The sequence below is a fragment of the Tyto alba genome, unplaced genomic scaffold, assembly GCF_018691265.1.
Source record: "Tyto alba isolate M040663 unplaced genomic scaffold, T.alba_DEE_v4.0 Super-Scaffold_15, whole genome shotgun sequence".
Classification (NCBI taxonomy): Eukaryota; Metazoa; Chordata; class Aves; order Strigiformes; family Tytonidae; genus Tyto; species Tyto alba.
This window is the reverse complement of record NW_024881277.1, coordinates 7,714,110-7,732,022: the sequence shown is the minus strand read 5'-3', so window position 1 is coordinate 7,732,022 and position 17,913 is coordinate 7,714,110. Positions and strand designations below refer to the sequence as shown.

The 17,913-nt window shown below is 53.1% G+C and overlaps 2 protein-coding genes across 2 annotated transcripts; both read left to right on the top strand.

Annotated features, from left to right (window-relative positions):
- Positions 1-7,289: 7,289 nt before the first annotated feature.
- LOC122153123 (olfactory receptor 14C36-like) lies at positions 7,290-8,237 on the top strand. Its single transcript, XM_042789224.1, has one exon. It carries the CDS (start codon positions 7,290-7,292, stop codon positions 8,214-8,216), a length of 927 nt encoding a protein of 308 aa, XP_042645158.1. The 3' UTR covers positions 8,217-8,237.
- An 8,236-nt stretch (positions 8,238-16,473) lies between these two features.
- LOC122153072 (olfactory receptor 14C36-like) lies at positions 16,474-17,430 on the top strand. Its single transcript, XM_042789185.1, has one exon. The coding sequence runs from the start codon at positions 16,474-16,476 to the stop codon at positions 17,428-17,430; it is 957 nt and encodes a 318-aa protein (XP_042645119.1).
- The last annotated feature ends 483 nt before the right edge of the window (positions 17,431-17,913 follow it).

The following is a 17,913-nucleotide window of genomic DNA, read 5'->3' as shown; positions in this document are numbered from 1 at the left end:
CAACGTGTTACAGGTGTTCGACTGATTGCTTAAGTTCTTATGCTACCCTAAACAATTATTTTTTTTTTTTTTCACCCATTTTCAAACATCAGGGGAAGCGACCTGCACTGCAGGGCATGGCAGGAGGTGCTAGTAGATCCCCTGAAACAGGATTTCTGATAAAAATCTCACTCCCTGCCAACGTCTCTGCTGCCTGGAGCTGTGCCTGCTGGCAGCCTGGTTTCTCAGTTCCCATCTCCTGCACTCACAGACCCCATCCCAGCTGCTGCGTGCTCAGCTCTGCCCTGCAGACACCTCCTGGGGCAGGGCACTGCCCAGGACCTTCTCTGTGCTTCAAAATTCAGGTAGGAATGGCAGAGGAAACCTGCCAAGCCTGCTGCTGGTGATGCTGGTGATCTGTAAGCTGTGGGGGATTGCTCTGATGCTCCCAGACTCATTCACCTCTCAGTGAAACAGATCTGCATTGTCAGTACCTTCTCCAAACCAGTGAGAGTCATTCCCATCTCTCACTGCTCACCCAGCCAACCCAGAGTAGCAAACTGAAAGCACAGGCTCCTTCCCTTGCAGGTGAAGACTCCCTTTTTTCTCTCTTGCAAATTTCTCCCCCAGAGCTGTCCAGGCTGTCAGCAGGAGCTGTGGGCAGCCCTGACCCACGCCTCACCCCCTCAACAGCACAATGACCCTGCCCTACCAGGGGTGATTGTGATGAAGGACAGCCCGGGGTGCCCCTGGCTGCACACCCAGCTTCATGCTCCTGCAGTCGTCCCCAGGAAAAGGGAGATGACATGACCCATCCCCCCGACTGTTCGGCAGATAATCACTGCTCCAGAGAGCATCAGCCCTGGCATGTGCCAGATCTAGAAGGACCCTCCCAGAGATTCTACCAGTTCCCACCTGCAGCCAGAGACTTACCGTGTTAGGAGCTGTGATGATTTGTCCCCCAGTGAACTCTCAGCATCCTCCCACTCCACGCTGTCTTACATCCTTCTCACTTCTCTCCTCTCTCCTTGTCTCCCGTGGGCAGTGCCCTCAGCCCTGCCGTGCTCCGCAGAGATGCTGCTCCCGGGCAGAGCTGTCTCTCTCCTGTGCTTCCCACTTGCCATCAGCTCCTCCTGCCCCCAGAGCCCGGCCCAGCCCAAGGCACCACTTTCTCTACCCCGCTGCTCTCCCTCGAGAGATCCCTGGGGCTCAAGGGCTGACAGCTCCTGAAAAGCAGCGGGGCCACCCCTGGGGAATGTTCTCTGAAATCAGATGAAGTAATCACCAATGTACCTGTCCCAACAGTGGAGAGAGACTGGTTCCAGCATGGTCTGGCCTGATAAAGCTGTCAATGCGTCTGTCTGGAAAATGTCATTTTCCTGTCTCAAACCCAAAAGAACGCATAATGCGGAACAAGCAACTGGCTAGTTTCCCTTGTGCAGGGCAGGAATTCAGCTGAGGCAATGTGGGCATCTCATCCAGAGCTGGAAGCCCTTGGGCTCAAGCAGGACTCAGCTCACCCCATGCACCCCACATCTGACATGATGGAGCTGCTTTTGGCATCTTCTCACAGAAGTCACCCCTGCATGCCCCTCTCCCCGCCGCTACCAAAAAACCTTGCCACGTAAGCCCAATACAGGTGCCTGGTCATCCTTCCTATGATGTGCCCTCAAATACTCCAGGGTGTCTTTAATCTCAGGGTATGACTGCTGCTTGACATATTCAGTGTGTTTTAACCACTGAAAAATGGTTATTGTCAGCCTGTCTTGCACTTCCAACTCTTTAAAATCTTTTGCACTTGGTCTTGTGTACATGACAAAGACTTTGAGGGAGGGAACACAGAAACAGAGGTGGACGGGACTGAAGAGGATTTACCAAGTAATTGGGATAGATGCATGTTATGGTCCTTATCATGTGTGATCAGTGCCAGTAAATGCCTCGTGGAGTCGATGTCATCAGGACTTGGTCATGGTCAGACAAACTGTGCTCCTTTTCACATATAACATCCATGGACATTTTTATCTGACCTAATCTGTAGAACTTCCACAAACATAAATAATTTCCATTTCTTAGGACCAGAATCACCCTGTTTTCAGAGAAATATTTAAAACCCAAAGTGAAACACTACTCATTCAAAGAGAGGTCCAAAATATCTGGGTGTGACATTTAACAAGTGGGTCAATCGGAGGAGCCTCCCAGGGTGACCGTGCCGACTGAGGGTGGGGGTTTCTGCTTCTGGGGGTCTGAGAGTCCTTATGGGATGCCAGAGAGAGCACTGGGGATTGTGCCAGGCTTGCTGTGGCATGCCTAGGAAAGAACCAAAGGCAGGGAAAGGGAAGGACCAAGGTGGTTTGGGGAGAAAGAAGCATCGGAAAACAGGGGGAAAAGGGGATGAAAGGAGCTGGTCATGTGTGGCTGGTCATTATATTGGTTTATGCACACCATGCAACTGATGACTCCAGTCTGTCCTGTCTTATGAAATTCCATCCACCACAACTTTCTGGGGTGAGGAGATGTCTGCTCTTGGTACGGATAGAGGTCCAAGGGCCCATCCCTGGAGTGGGAAACACGAGTCAAAGGCGCTCATGCACCTGGTGGGCCAGCAACTGGAGAGATCAGGCTGTGTGCATGTGTCATGTTGGTGCTTATGTCATTGGGTGGAACCACTAATGCACATCAAACCAAATTAACCAGCAAGTAGGAGAGTCTTGGGAGCCAGGTATTTTGAGACCCTACATCTGTACTAGACCCTGGTGAGCTCAGAGGATCTGTGAGTTGGTTGTTTGAGGGAGAAAGTGGCCCAAAGCAGCACCTGGAGAAAATGTGGGGTCTTGCAGTCAGGTACTGATAAGGCCACAGTTCTGGATCTGGAGGGGAGGTTGTCCTTTATGTAAGAGAGCAGCAGGAATGCATGGAGCTCTGCCTGGGGACTGACGATGAGTTAGCTGAGAGCTGATAGGCCAGGATCAGAGGGCAGAACAACATGGGCAGCACTGTGGGAGGATGGGTGGATTTCTGCTCCAGACCTCTTGATCAGGTAGATGAGGCCTTCTTCAGACAATTGGAAGGAGCTTCATGTCTGCAGGCCCTGGACCTCATGGCAGGCTGAAACTGTCCCAGTTGCCTCTGCTGAAGAGGTGCAAGCCACCCAGGAGGATTTTGGAGCTCACTGGTGACATCTTCCTGACAAGGGTGACTGAGGAGACAGTGAGGTGAGGGGCCCTGCAGCAGGACTTGATACTTGCAAACTAGGAAGAGCTGCTCGGGGCTGTAACAATCAAGGGTGAGAAAGTAGAGTGTAGCATGCTGAGAGAAGGGAAGAAAGCAAGGGGCAGGACATCAGGAGAGCAGGCTTTGACCTGCTGAAGGACCTGCTTGGAAGAATCCCATGGGATACAGCCCTGAAGAGGAAAGGGTGCAGAGAGCTGTTTGATGGTTAATGATCTCCTCTTTGCACTCCAGAACAGTCCACACAGACATGCTGAAAGTCAAGAAAAGGTGTCAGGAGAATGGCATGGATGAAAAAGGAGCTCCTGACAGAAACCAAGCATGAAGAGGAAGGACAGAGGAGGTAGAACCTGACAGCATTCCAGGCTCAGCAGTTCTGTGATGCTGTGCTGGAGAGAGACATTTGCGTGTGCGTGTGCTTGTCTGTGTGTGGAGGAACTGGGGGGATGAGGGAATTCTGGATCCAGGTCCCAGACAGCTGGAGGGCCTAAAACCAGCTTCTGGAGAGATCCTTATTGTTTCAATCTCTCTACAGGTATATATTTTCCACTAACACGGTCTAACATACAAATAGCCCAACCCTCATTTACCCTTTCTCCACTGACCCTGACTTTGCTTGTTTTGTGATCTCATTTGCTGTTTTGAAGATTGTGTTGATGGTAATTCCTACCTGGGGCTGTAGAGCCCTGCAGCTCCTCAGGCTGTTATTACGTGAGAGACACCACCACCATCAAGGTGAGCTATCTGCACAGAGGCACTAACAGCTGACCAAGTGGAGCTTCAGCCCAGGGAAACCTGAGAAACTCTGGGATTCCGGCCAACATAAACCTCTTGAAGTTTACAAGGAGAAGTGTCCAGTCCTGCATTAAGAGGAAGAATAATCTCCTCATTTATCAGGACAGGCTTGGACCTGAGTAGCTGATCAGGGACTCTGAGGAGATGGGCCTGGGCACTATGAGGACACCATACAAGACAGCGGTGCATGCTGGCCACAAACAAGGCCACCTGCATACAGGTCTGCACTAGGATGAGCATGGCCACCCAGACTATCCTGACATGGGTTGAAGTGTGGTTTCAGAGATGGTGGAGGTTTTTCTCTAAATCGAGAAACAACATAAGAAAGAAAGAATGGCACAAAGTGAAGCTTTGGAAGTTGAGACTGGACATGAGGATTTTGTGTTACGTTGAGCTACATGAAGCGTCCCTCCAAGTGCAGTACAATAGGCCACCCAGAAAGAGTCTGGATTAGCCAAAGCTTTGCATTCCAACCAACAGCCCGTGAGGATGGAGAGATATCAGTAAGGGTAGGAAGATGGTCAAGTGAGAGCAAGGCTGGTAAGCACGGTGGATGTCCCCAGCCTTCAAGAAATCAACTGCAGGCCTACCAGGAGACACCTAATCCTTACAGCACTGGGGCCTCATGGCTGTAAGGCTGGGGGAGATGAGGACAGGTAATTTCTCCCCTGGCATTCTCCAGGGGACAAAACTGGGGGGATGAGGACAGCCTGCAGGGGAAAAGGCCCAGGGCATGCAACCACATTGGACAGCCTGTGGTGGAGATGACAGAGGGCTGTGGGAAAGTTGAAAGCCCCCAGTAAAGTCAACCCCATCACCATTTTGGCTATGGCTGTTGTCTCTGCCACTGATGCCTGTGAGGAGGCACAGTCCCTTGCAGCACGGGGGCCTCATGGCCTCCTTGTGCATCCTCAGGAGCCTGGGAGGTGCACATCTCCATAGCCCCTACCCCAGGAAGAGCCCTGAGGAATGTGGGAGGGACAGGATCTCCCTTCCCAGGGGCTGGGGGTCATGGCTTGGCCATTTATTTAATGGGCCTAGGGCTTGGAACTTTGGCTTAATACAACACATTCAGGTTTACTCAGCATCAGAGCCACCTTTCCCTTTTAGTTTTTGACTTGTCATCACTGCCTCCAGAATTCTGCTCTAACAGGACCCTGAGGAGGCTTTGTCAACAGTGTCTCTCAGTGGGAGCCATTAACAGTGCAGGAAACTTTGGAGTTGGAATATAACATTGACTTCTTCAGAGGTTTCTTCAGCTTCTCAGTGCATGAGGTTGATGGAGTTGGCACCAAACCCTCCTGAGGGGTCATTAAAGTGCCTTGGGCTGTTGCTGTGGTGCTGAGCTGGGCCGGGCTCCTGGGCCGGAGGGAGCTCCTGGCAAGTGGGCAGCGCTGCAGAGAGACAGCTCTGCCCAGGAGCAGCTCCTCTGCAAAGCGCAGCAGGGCTGAGGGCACTGCCTGCAGGCACCCAGGGCAGAGCAGCGAGGCACACACAGCTTCAAGGCAGCCTGGGCTGGGAGGATGCTGAGAGGTCCGAGGAGGAGAAAGCATCAGGGCCCTGGCCACAGTAAGTCTGGGGGTGCAGGGCAATGCAGCTGCAGCTCAGGGAGGGATCTGGGGAAGGCGGCAGACCCACCAGGAATCTGCCTCCTCCCTAGAGGAGGAGGAGGAGGAGGAGGAGGAGGAAGAGTAGCTGCTCCCAAGCAGGGCTTCCCTGGTGCCCCCTGTGAGGGCCAGAGCATGAGGGCTGCCTTCTGGCGGGGCCGGCTGCAGGGGTGTGCAGCCGGGTGTGCAGGCAGGGGTGCCCAGGGCTGTCCTTCCCAGCAGGGTCCCTGCACTCCAGGGGGCTGTGTGCTGGGGCAGGGACTCTGCCGCCTACCAGGGTCAGCACTCAGCCTGCCCAGGTAGCTCCTCACAGCGCTGTGGGGAGAAGCTGTGGGGTAAGGAGCAAGCCACTCTACGGCGGGGCAGGATTGTTCTGCTATCGAGAGGCTGCTGCATGGGTCAGGGCTGATTGCAGCTCCACATTGCCCCTGGGATATTTCACAGGGCACTTTTCAAGAAGGACATCAAGGCGGGGTGCTACCAGGCAGTAAAGGAACTTACCAGGATTGGTGCTTTCACTCCCCAGCTGTGATGGTAGGTGGATATGGTCATGGATCTGTTCAGGTTTGCACAAGAGACAAACACTCCTACAGCATTACAGTGAGTGAGGAATGGGTTTATCAGGAAACCTGCTAAAGTCCCTTCACCCACCTCAGCCTACAGAAAGCATTAACATCACCTTTGTGGTCTCTTCAGGGTTTATCTGAAATTCTCTTCAAGACTTGCCAGCACAGAGATCCCCCTGGTCAGTGTCCTGCTGCCAGGAGGTGTATTCTGGGCAGAGCTGAGGACATGGTGGGTGGGATGGGATCCGTGAGCAGGGACAGGGAGGAGATGTGGGGACAGAGGAACAGTTCCTGGCAAATAGAGCTCCAAGCAGGATCCCAGGGAGTGCTGAGCCATCCCTTGGGGGTTGTCAGTCTCCTCGCAGATTCCTTTGCTTCTCTCTGACAGGGGCCATGTCCTGCCCTCTCCCTCAAAACTGCACCTCTGTGGTGGTAAAAAGATTTTTCAGACCTTTCCCTGCGGATAAGAGAAACAAGACTCCCCTGCTTTCATTAGAGTCCAGTTACATTTTTTTTTTTTTTTTTTGAGAGTAATTTTTGTGTGCAGTCATCCTCCAGATAGCAGAAATGAAAGCACAGGGCAGCTGGGAACAAGCTTGATTGATACTGCTGCTCTCCTGACTCTGCACTGAGCAAGAGACAGCTGAGCCCTTTTGCCTGTCTTGTCTTAAGACTCCACACTTTCAGTCATAAAGTTGAGGATTTCTACCCCTAGAAGTAGTACTCACCAGATGTGATGACGGTGGAAAATAAAAGACACAGAGAAAGTTATCATAACACATGATAAACCTCTCTTCTGCATCCCACTCTCTTGGGAGTCATAAGTGCAGATATTGAACATCTCTATTAAGAGTGAATTGCATCTGACATCCCTTGTGAACACTGGAGGAGACAAGAACCAGCTCCCATGTCCTCACGGCAGCAGGGCAGAGCTGGCTCCTTGGCAGCACATGGGCAGAGGTCCTGCTCCTCAGAGCAAACAAAGGAAATGTGTTGGAATTGGGAGTTGGGGGGAGGGATTTTGTTGAGAAATACAGTGGCTTTGCGTGCAGTCTGTCACAATTGTCCCATCTTTTCCTTCTTAGGCCACTGTCCCCATGTCAAGAACCAGCTGATGTCCAACAGCAGCTCCATCACCCAGTTCCTCCTCCTGGCATTTGCAGACACACGGGAGCTGCAGCTCTTGCACTTCTGGCTCTTCCTGGGCATCTACCTGGCTGCCCTCCTGGGCAACGGCCTCATCATCACCGCCATCGCCTGCGACCACCACCTCCACACCCCCATGTACTTCTTCCTCCTCAACCTCTCCCTGCTCGACCTGGGCTCCACCTCCACCACTTTCCCTAAAGCCATGACCAATTTGCTCTGGAACACCACGGCCATTTCCTATGCAGGATGTACCGCGCAAGTGTTTCTGCTTCTCTTCTTGATTACAGCAGAGTTTTCTCTCCTCACCATCATGGCCTATGACCGCTACGTTGCCATCTTCCAACCCCTGCACTACGGGACCCTCCTGGGCAGCAGAGCTTGTGTCCACATGGCAGCAGCTGCCTGGGGCACTGGGTTCCTCTATGCCACACTGCACACTGCCAACACATTTTCTCTACCACTCTGCCATGGCAATGTGGTGAACCAGTTCTTCTGTGAAGTTCCCCAGATCCTCAAGCTCTCTTGCTCAGGCACCTACCTCAGGGAAGTTGTGCTTATTGTGGTTAGTGCCTGTTTATTCTTTGCTTGTTTTGTTTTCATTGTGCTGTCTTATGTGCAGATCTTCAGGGCCGCGCTGAGGATCCCCTCTGAGCAGGGACGGCACAAAGCCTTTTCCACGTGCCTCCCTCACCTGGCCGTGGTCTCCCTGTTTATCAGCACTTCATTTTTTGCCTACCTGAAGCCCCCCTCTATCTCCTCTCCACTCCAGGACCTGGTGGTGGCTGTTCTGTACTCAGTGGTTCCTCCTGCATTGAACCCCCTCATTTACAGCATAAGGAACCAGAACCTCAAGGATGCAGTTCAGAAACTGATGACCAGATGTTTTTTTTAGAAGCAATATACTGCCCATCTTCTCCATATCACTTTTAATATAACTCATTACAGTCTCAACCTGTCTTCCTGTCTTTTATATATTTTGTAGTTGTTGATGTTATTGTTGATTTTTTTTTTTTTTTTTCACTTCTAAGTTGTCCATAAAGTGTTTTCACTATTCTTACTATTTCAATTTCATTATCTATCTGTCCAGTTTGACCCAGAGACAGTGTAAATGAATTTCCACACCCTCTGCATTTAAATACTGAAAAGGACCCTGCAGTGACTTTTTTGTCTGAGGCTTTTTTTCCAAGACCTTCTCTGGTGCTGCTGCGTCAGCTCCTGCATACAGAGTCCCTGCACAGCAGATCTGTGACAGAGCTGGCCTCTCTAACAGCATCTCCATCACGAAAGGGGATCTCCTCAAGGCAGTGCCCAAACGCTTAGGGATTTTTCCAAGATGCCCAAGGAATAGACTCCAAAGCGGACTGTTTCTCTGCTTGTTTCCCCATGGGCTCAGTGGGATGGCTCCCAGTATGGTCTTGCAGGGACTGAGGAATGGCTCAGGTGTTACTTGTTGGACAGCACCCACACAGATGGTGAATGATCTCCAGTTAAACTCCCTGGAGCTCTACAGCATGTGATAGGACTGATGGCAGGTGAATTTTTTTTCTGGAAGGAGTCTGGAACTGCCAGCAGAGTGCAGGTGATCTAGGTGATCTGCAGGATCAGCGTGTGCCAGGAGGTCAGCAGTGAGTGGAGCCCACTGAACACAAACATGTCCAGGGTGGAGGGACCCAGGTATAAAGTGCTAAATCTGGGTGTGAAGTGCTGAGTGAGGGCTCTGCACCCCCAAGGGACACAGCAGGCACAGGGAAAGGAGCCTGGTGAGTGATTTGTTCCACCATCAGTGGACTCTTGTAGCCTGAATCCAGTGCAGCATCCAAACACATCTTGTGGTGTGGGAAATAAGGCAGGGTACCTCTGAGCACCCTCCATGGCCACATAAGAGCTTCTGTGGGAGGCAGTCGGTGGCAGTGATGTCCCTGAGCTGGGTCTGCCTCCCAGCCTGACCAGCACAGCACTGTAAAATCATCCTGGGGCCCCAGGCAAGCCCACTTGTTCCTCAGAGCAGCATCAGCAGCTCAGGGGCTGTGGAGAGTATGGAAAGCGGGTGCAGAACTGGCTGTCCAGGCCAGCACAGATGTGCCCACCTTGAGGAAAGGTCCTGTGGAGAGGTGGGATGTCCTGGGAGAAGAGCAGGACACTGTGTGCATGGAAGGGAGACATGAAAAGAGAAATTCTTTGCTGTGGGTGCCAGCTGAGGGCAGTGGGAGCTGCCTGAGGAGTCCCAGGGCCAGGACTCTGTGCTGTCCTGGGGAGCAGGGCTGGCCCGGGGGACTGAAGGCTCCTAGCAGGTGATCTCCAGGCCATGACAGCAGGAGAGACACTGACAGTAACCTCCATCTCCTCCTTTCTGCGGGGCCAGACCAGACTGGGCTGCTCTGCTCGGCTGGGGAGAAGGCTGGGGAGTGGGGAGAGCTGGGAGGGGGTTGAGATGTCTGGGTGCAGCAGTGCTGGGCAAGGGATAACACCGCTGTACCGCTGAAGTGTGTGAGTGTGAAAGGTCAGGGCACACAGCTGTGTCCTCACACAGCCAGGCCTCTCCTGGGAGAGACATGAAGGACCATCAGGGCAGGACCTGCCCTCTGCCCGTGTGCTCTGAACACCTGGGGAAAGCTGCCCCAGAGTGATCGTCACACACCAGTCAGGAACAACCACCATTTCCAGCACGGGCCTCTCACCCCAGCTCAGAGAGGTTGTTTATCCCTCCATGGAGGGACACTGAGTGACCAGGTCAGCAGTCCATGTTTGCATTGTACAGATGAGTCGTGAGTATGCAAATTGTGTGCACGTGGGGAGATGAACCTGAATGAGCACAGATGCCCTCAGCTATTCCCGGGGATCCCATGAACGTCTGTGGGACAGACAGTGTCTCACAGTCACTTCACCTTGAGCGTACTGTCCCCTGGGAACCCACCAGAATGCAGCACTGGGATGTGCTTCCTTGAGCTGAGGTCCCCGTGTCCATTCCTCATGCCTCGGGGCACCTCAGAGGAGTGCAGAGCAGGGTGGTACACTGCGAAGCTCAGGTGCCTGCCAGCCTCTGGGAGCAGCAACTGGAGGCCAGAGAGACACTACAGTTGTGACAGTGCACTGCCTCTGCGTGTGCAAGGGAAGGACTCGTGCCTCTGAACACCCCTGTGGGCATGAAGAGCACACGAGGCCAGCTCAGATGTGGACATCATCTCCTCAGATGTGGTCCAGGGGGTCCCTGTTGTGACAGCAACCTTGCCTGAGCCCACCATCCCCCCAATCCCCATCACCATTCCCCCCAGTCCCTGTGGCCCTGTGTCCCACACTGTCCCCATGTCCTCCCAAATTCACCAATTCCCACAGGTGATCACCTCCAGCACCAGCCCAGCACCCACTGCCACCTCCCCTGTCACCACCACTCTCCCCAGTGTCCAGCCCATGGTCAGACTGGTGGCAGTGGAGCCCATGGTCCCCAGTACCACAGGCAGCGTCCAGAAGTACATCATGGTGTCCACACCCCCCACCAGTGACACCAATGTTTGCACCAGGACCCCTAAAGGCACCACCATTCTGGACCCCGACTGTGCCCCTCCGCCACTGCCTCTCCTGCTGTCCCCTCCACTGTCCCCCCCAAATCAGAGGCCTGAGAGGACTGTTCCAACCCCCCCACACACACACACACTCAGGAAAGCTAACGGGACCCTTAGATGGTGGCAGACTCCCCCCAGTGACCCCACTGGGACCCCACTGCTCTGGGGATGGGTGGTGGCCTGGGTATCTCCTCACTGTTCCCATGTCCCCCACACAGTGTCCCCCAGTGTCCTGGAACCACTCTATGGGGACGAGGGGTGGCCTGGGGATCACCCAGTGTTTCCCTGTATTGTTGTCCTGGGTTTCAGTGAGTGGTGGGGTTGTTTTTCGTAGCGAGGGAGGTGGCGATAGGGATGGCCCCTGGGAGAAGTTTCTTGAAGCTTCCCCGGCTCCAAATCTGCCCCACCTCCACACCAAGGCCAAGGCAGTCAACTGCGCCTCTGCGCTAATATGTTTAAGAAGGGACGTGGTGAGAAGGAGTGGGACTTGTAACGAGGAATTGAGGCAGCTGCGTGAACACAAAGGTCAATGGAGGAACGGAGGAAGAAAGGAGGGGGGAGGTGTGCTGGAGCAGAGACCCCCCTGTATCCTCTGGTGAGATGACAGGGTGTCCCTCCCCCTGCCACCCATGAAGATCCACGGTGGGGCAGACACTGATTTATGGTCTGTGTTTTGCATAGATCACCAAGGTGACAGTGCCCAAAAAAACCTGGGATCATGCGGGAAAAGGCAGACCTCACTGTTACTGTAGTTCAGCGCTGGGAGGATTTCAGTATGTGGGGGTGCCCCACGCCAGAGCAGCTTGGGAAGGGCTGCAGCCCATGGGAGGGACTCCAGTTGGAGAAAGTTGATGCCCCACATTGGAGAAGCGTAGGGAAATGCTGCGGCCCTTGGGAGGGAGTCACATCGGAAAAAGTTTGTGGAGGACTGTCTGCTGTGAGAGGGGGACCATGATGGAGCAGGGGAACAAGTTCCAGCAGCTCCCCCCACCGAAGATGGAAGAAAAGGCAGCACTGACTGCACCCCCCGATTCCCTGCCCCTGCGCCGCTGGGGGAGGAGGTAGAGATATCGGGAGCAGAGCTGAGCCTGGGAAGAAGAGAGGGGTGGGGGGAAGGTGTTCTCAAGACGGGGCAATGCTTCTCACTGTCTTATTCTGCTATGTGTTGTTGTTAGTGTCTGTAATATATCTATGTTCTCTTTTTCTTCCCCTAACGAGTTTGCCTTTTGCCTGTGACCATTATGGGTAATTTGCCCCTCCTGGTCCTATCTTGAAGCCCAAGCCTGGCTTATTTGTCCCTTCTCATTGCTGGGAAGGAAGGGAGGAGTGAGCGGCTGTGTGGTGCTCAGATACCCTCTGAGCTCAAACCACAACAGTTGAGCAACCGGCTCTGACCTCAGAGCTGGCCCTACCTGGAACCAAAGGCAGGACGAGAGACTTCCTGAGCACAGGGCAGTTGCACCCTGCATTGTCCCAAGAGCTTATGCTGTAGAGACCCTCAACTCCTGGTGGAGTTGAACCCTGAAAACCTCCAGAGATGGAGATCACAGAGAGTCTCTGGGTGTCCTGCTGCACTGCAGCACCAGCCTGTTAGTCAGATTTTCCTGTTGCCCAGGGTGAAGTTCTCAAGAGGCACTTTGTGGCAGTTGCCTCTGCCATACCGTCTTCCACCAGAGAAGAGTTTGGCTCCACCATGATCTATTCAGGTAGGCGTCACTTGCTTTTAGAGTGCCCTGTGCCTCTCCTTCAGCAGGCTGAAGAGGCTCCGTTCCCTCAGCCTTTCCATATATTCCATATTCATGTGCTTCAGAGCCAAAACCCCATCACGACAGACTTCCTCTGGACCTTCTCCAGTTTCTCCATCCACCCACTGAAAGGGGAAGCCCACTGGTGCATATAGCATCCATCATAACTCCCATGCTCAACTCCTCAAGGCCGCTCCTCAGCCAGTCCTGTTAAAGCCTGTCCTGGAGCAAGGGGTTATTCTGCTCCTGGTGTGGACCTTCCCCCCCTTCTCCTTGCAAAACCTTCCTCCTTGTAAATCTTCAGGAGATTTCTGTTGGCCAAATAGGAAACTGTGCCAAGGTACCTAAGGACTGAAACTTCAACATTTCAGCATTTCAGGCTCATGGGCCAATCCTCAAACAAGACAACAATATGAGGAGTTGAAAGACACTACAGGTAATGAAAGAGAATTTTGTGTTTAATGGGGTTGCCGCCCAAGGAGCAAAATGCTACAGCAGCCATCTCAGCAATACTAAAAGAGGGTACAAAAAAAGAAATGCATGGCCAATGGGGAAAGCATTAACAGGCTAGGCTATTCTTTTTGGAGGGTATTAGGATAGTGAAAGAGAAATTAAGGAGGAGGAGGAGGAGGAAAGAGGGAATGGTAACATTGAGGGGGTGGTTAATGATGGGGGAGAGAAGAATCGTCATAGTTTGAAAGTGAAGGCACACGAGTGAGACCCCGGTGTGATGTGCTCTGTATTCACGCCCTGCCCTGCACCTGCGTGACAGGGAATGGCCAGCCCTTGCCTCACTGCAGTGGGATGCGGGGGCTGGCCCAGGGGCACTGAATCTGTCCGCGGTGCCCAGCACGGTGCCTGTAGCACGACCAGGCTGAATGGGGGGAGGTCCCTGCAGAGGGCCTGTGCTGTCCATGTCAGTGACGCGCAGTTGTGCTGGAAAGTCCCAGTATCTCACGTAGCACTACTGGCCTGTATTTGCATATCCTGTATTTGGATATTAAACTGAGATTCATCTGCACTAAATTAGGTTAAGCACTGAAGGGATGTACATGAGAAAACTGCCATTATATTCAAAGGACAGGTGGGAAACTCAGCTAATGACAAAAGGAAGGAAAGGCTTAGATCTTCCTAGGGTACATGATTCCATTTGGTCAGATAAATATCTCTTTAGGCTGCCATGAACATACGGAGTAGGGAAACGTTCAGTCATCCTAAATGTGGGCATCTGCTGTTGGGCAAAGGAACTCACAACCAGGCTCCAGGATGCTGCCCCCAGGTGCTGCCCCATCTCTCAGAGCTGCTCTGTTAGAGCTTGCAGCTACTTGCACATATCTTGGACCACCTCGGGCACCCCAAATGTCACCAGGTATTTGTCTAAGGAGCTCACTGCTGGCCTCCATCTCCATTAATTAGCAGGGCAGATGAGACAAGCTTTTCACATGCAGGTGACTATTTTGTGCACACCTGAACTGAGGAGAGAGGAACCCCAGCTCTGTGGGTTTGTGACAGCCATGAGAGGGAGCTGAATCCCCTTCTAGGCCCAGGACCACAAGTCTAGAGTGAGATGCCTCAACAGACTCAGCTGAATCAGTTCCTCATCAGGGGTAAAAGAAATCCCTCCTTGTCACTGTCTGCAAGTCCTGTTGGATATTAAGACAAGAAAAGATGAATCTTATACATAAGCCTATCCTGACGAGAAATGACACTGCTGGAAATAAGCGTTTCTCCCCAGCTGAGGGAGGGAACATCAGCGATTCCTTCAGCCTGGTTCACAGCAGTTCCCCTGGAGCCCCAGGGACACCCGGAGGGAGCCCAGAGGGGACAGAGAAAGTGCCGCCTTGGGCTGGTCCCCTGCTGCTGAGCTGGGCCGGGCTCCTGGGCCGGAGGGAGCTCCTGGCCACTGAGCAGTGCTTGTGAGAGACAGCTCTGCCCAGGAGCAGCTCCTCTGCAAAGCGCAGCAGGGCTGGGGGCACTGCCTGCAGGCACCCAGGGCAGAGCAGCGAGGCAGGGAGAGGTTCCAGGCAGCGTGGAGTGGGAGGATGCTGAGAGCTCACTGCAGGAGAAATCTTCACAGCCCTTGACTCGGTAAGTCTGTGGGTGCAGGGCAATGTACCTGAGAGTCCTGGAGGGTCTCTTAGAGCTGGCCCATCCCAGAGCAGATAGGATCTGGCAGGATGGCTCTCAGGGTTTCTTTTGTGTGGAGAAGGACATGGTGCAGAGCAGGGATTCCCTGCTGCACCCTCAGAGGGTCAGGGCATCCCATCTCCCTTTTCCTGGGGCCGGCTGCAGGGGTGTGCAGCCGGGTGTGCAGGCAGGGGTGCCCAGGGCTGTCCTTCCCAGCAGGGTCCCTGCACCCCAGGGGGCTGTGTGCTGGGGCAGGTACTCTGCTGCCTGCCAGGGTCAGCACTCAGCCTGCCCGGGGAGCTCCCCACAGAGCTGTGGGGAGAATCTGTGGGGGGATGGAGAAACTCCCGCCAGGGCAGGCTCCTTCTGCTGTTGAGAGAGATTGCTGTCTGTGTCAGGACTGCTCACAGCTCCAGATCACCTTCAGGATATTACCTGGGGGATGTTTCAGTGGGAAGGACAAGGCAGGGGCTACCTGAAGCAAAGTCACTTTCTAGAGTCTGTGCTTTCGGTTTCCTGCTGTGATGGGGAGGCACAGAGATGTTAATGGAGATGTCATGTTTGTACAAGACACCAAGACTCCTTGAGCATTGCAGTGACAGGTTAATAGGTCAGCAAGGAATTCATAAAGCCTTAACCACCTTCAGCCCAATGATCAGCATCAACATAATCCTCAGGGTTGATCTCAGCTGTTCTTTAGGGCCTCCAAACACTGAGCTATCCTTAGACTATGCATGCTGTCAGGAGGTGTCTGCAGGGCAGAGCTGATCACGCAGCAGGTCGGATGGGGTCTGTGGGCACTGACAGGGAGGAGACATGGGGACAGAGAAAGAGCCCCTGGCAGGGACATCTCCAGGCAACAGAGGGCAGGGAGAGAGAGGGAGAGGGAGCTGCTCCCAGAGATACCGAGGGAGGGGGGATTCAGGAAACTCCCTGCCATCCCCTGCAGTGCAGACCCCTCCCCTGGTCTCTACTCTCACTCAGCAGAGCTTCTGCCCCAAGGCCATGTATTCCCAGGCTTCATCACCCCGATGGCATCCTGACCCTTTAGGACTTTGAACATCCCAGTAACTTTCTCTCTCCCCCTGTTCTTCCTCCTTCAGCAGCAGCATTGGGGCATGTCTCTGTATTTCCCCTCCTGTCTGTGCTGCCCTTATTCTTGCCCTCAGTCCCTCTGGGGAGGAGGGTTTCAGCTGCAGCTCAGACAATGAAAGATTGGGTCTTGCCCTGTAGATGTGTCCAGGGGAGCAAAGTGCCCCAGCCCATCCTAACCCAGAGGGCTCAGGGCAACACAGTGCCTGGGGCCGGGGAATGAGCTGGCTCTGTCTGCTCACTGCAGCTGTGGCACAGCCAACAGTCTCTCTGGGGTTGTCCTCCTGGAAGATGCTGAAGAGCACTTCTGCATTACTAGTGAATTATAGCTGACATGAACTGTTGATTTCATACCTTTTCTGTCATACCCTCTGCTGTAGAGAAGGGCTGACTCCTCCAGAGCCAATGGGCCAAGGCCACTGCTGCTGGAAAGTCACTCAGCCTGCACAACCCAGAGGCTCAGCCTGAGAGACGAGCAAGGAGGGAGGTAATGTGTGTTTGGGTGGGGACAGGGGACAGAGAAAGGGAGCATTGAGTAATTCATAAAAATTTACTCACAGAACTCTGCCCCAAATTGTAACTGTCTTTTTCCCCCTGGACAGGACTCCATGCTCAGAGGCAGCAGATGTCCAACAGCAGCTTCATCACCCAGTTCCTCCTCCTGGCATTCGCAGACACTCGGGAGCTGCAGCTCCTGCACTTCTGGCTCTTCCTGGGCATCTACCTGGCTGCCCTCCTGGGCAACGGCCTCATCATCACAGCCATCACCTGCGACCACCACCTCCACACCCCCATGTACTTCTTCCTCCTCAACCTCTCCCTCCTCGATCTGGGATCCATCTCCACCACTGTCCCTAAAGCCATGGCTAACTTGATCTGGGACACCAAGGCCATTTCATATGCAGGATGTACTGCGCAAGAGTTTCTGTTTGCCTTCTTGATGTCAGCAGAATTTTCTCTTCTCACCATCATGGCCTATGACCGCTACGTTGCCATCTGCCAACCCCTGCACTACGGGACCCTCCTGGGCAGCAGAGCTTGTGTCCACATGGCAGCAGCTGCCTGGGGTAGTGGGTTTCTCAATGCCGTGCTACACACAGCCAATACATTCTCACTACCACTGTGCCAAGGCAATGCCATTAACCAGTTCTTCTGTGAAGTTCCCCAGATCCTCAAGCTCTCCTGCGCCAACTCCTTCCTCAGGGAAATTTGGGTTCTTTTGGTTGGTGCCTGTTTAACATCCGGGTGCTTTATTTTCATTGTGGTGTCCTATGTGCAGATCTTCAGGGCCGCGCTGAGGATCACCTCTGAGGAATGGCACAAAGCCTTCTCCACGTGCCTTCCGCACCTGGCTGTGGTCTCCCTGTTTGTCATCACTGCCATGTTTGCCTACCTGAAGCCCCCCTCCATCTCTTCCCCTTCCCAAGATCTGGAGGTGGCTCTTCTGTACTCAGTGGTGCCTCCATCAGTGAACCCCCTTATCTACAGCATGAGGAACAAGGAGATCAAGGATGCCATTAGGAAAGTGATTTCATGGCTATTTATCAATACTGTTAAGTTTCCCTCCTCTCTGCAGAAGTGACTCGTAGGGTATCCCATGCTAGGTCTATGCTTTTTTATTATTATCATTAACATAATTTGAATTATCATCACAATTTTTGTTATCATTCTCATTTTTATAGTTATCATTATTGTTTTTGGTAATCTGTGGTTGTTTTTTTCCTACACAAATGTTTAGATTCAACTCGCTTGTACTGAGATATGACTCTGCTCTGTCTCCTGGAGCCTGTATAAACTATGTCTAACACTGGGTCAGAGCTGACTCTCTCATAGGATATCTACAATAAAATGGGATCTTCCCAGTGCACTGCCGAAAGGTTAGGGTCTTCTACCAAAGCTGGTGCTAGGAATAGGCACAAGCAACTGCTCCCTGAGTGTCAGTTACTCCATGTAGTCAGGGGCCAAGAGCTCAATGTCATGGCATCCATGTTTAGTGACAGTGGAGATGGTGAATGGTCGCTGAATTCCATTTCCATGGTTGTCCCACAGTGATATGCAGATGAAG

What these genes read in the sequence shown, in the direction of transcription:
- LOC122153072 (XM_042789185.1), top strand. Translation starts at nt 16,474, where the DNA reads ATGTCCAACAGCAGCTTCATCACCCAGTTCCTCCTCCTGGCATTCGCA.
- LOC122153123 (XM_042789224.1), top strand. Translation starts at nt 7,290, where the DNA reads ATGTCCAACAGCAGCTCCATCACCCAGTTCCTCCTCCTGGCATTTGCA.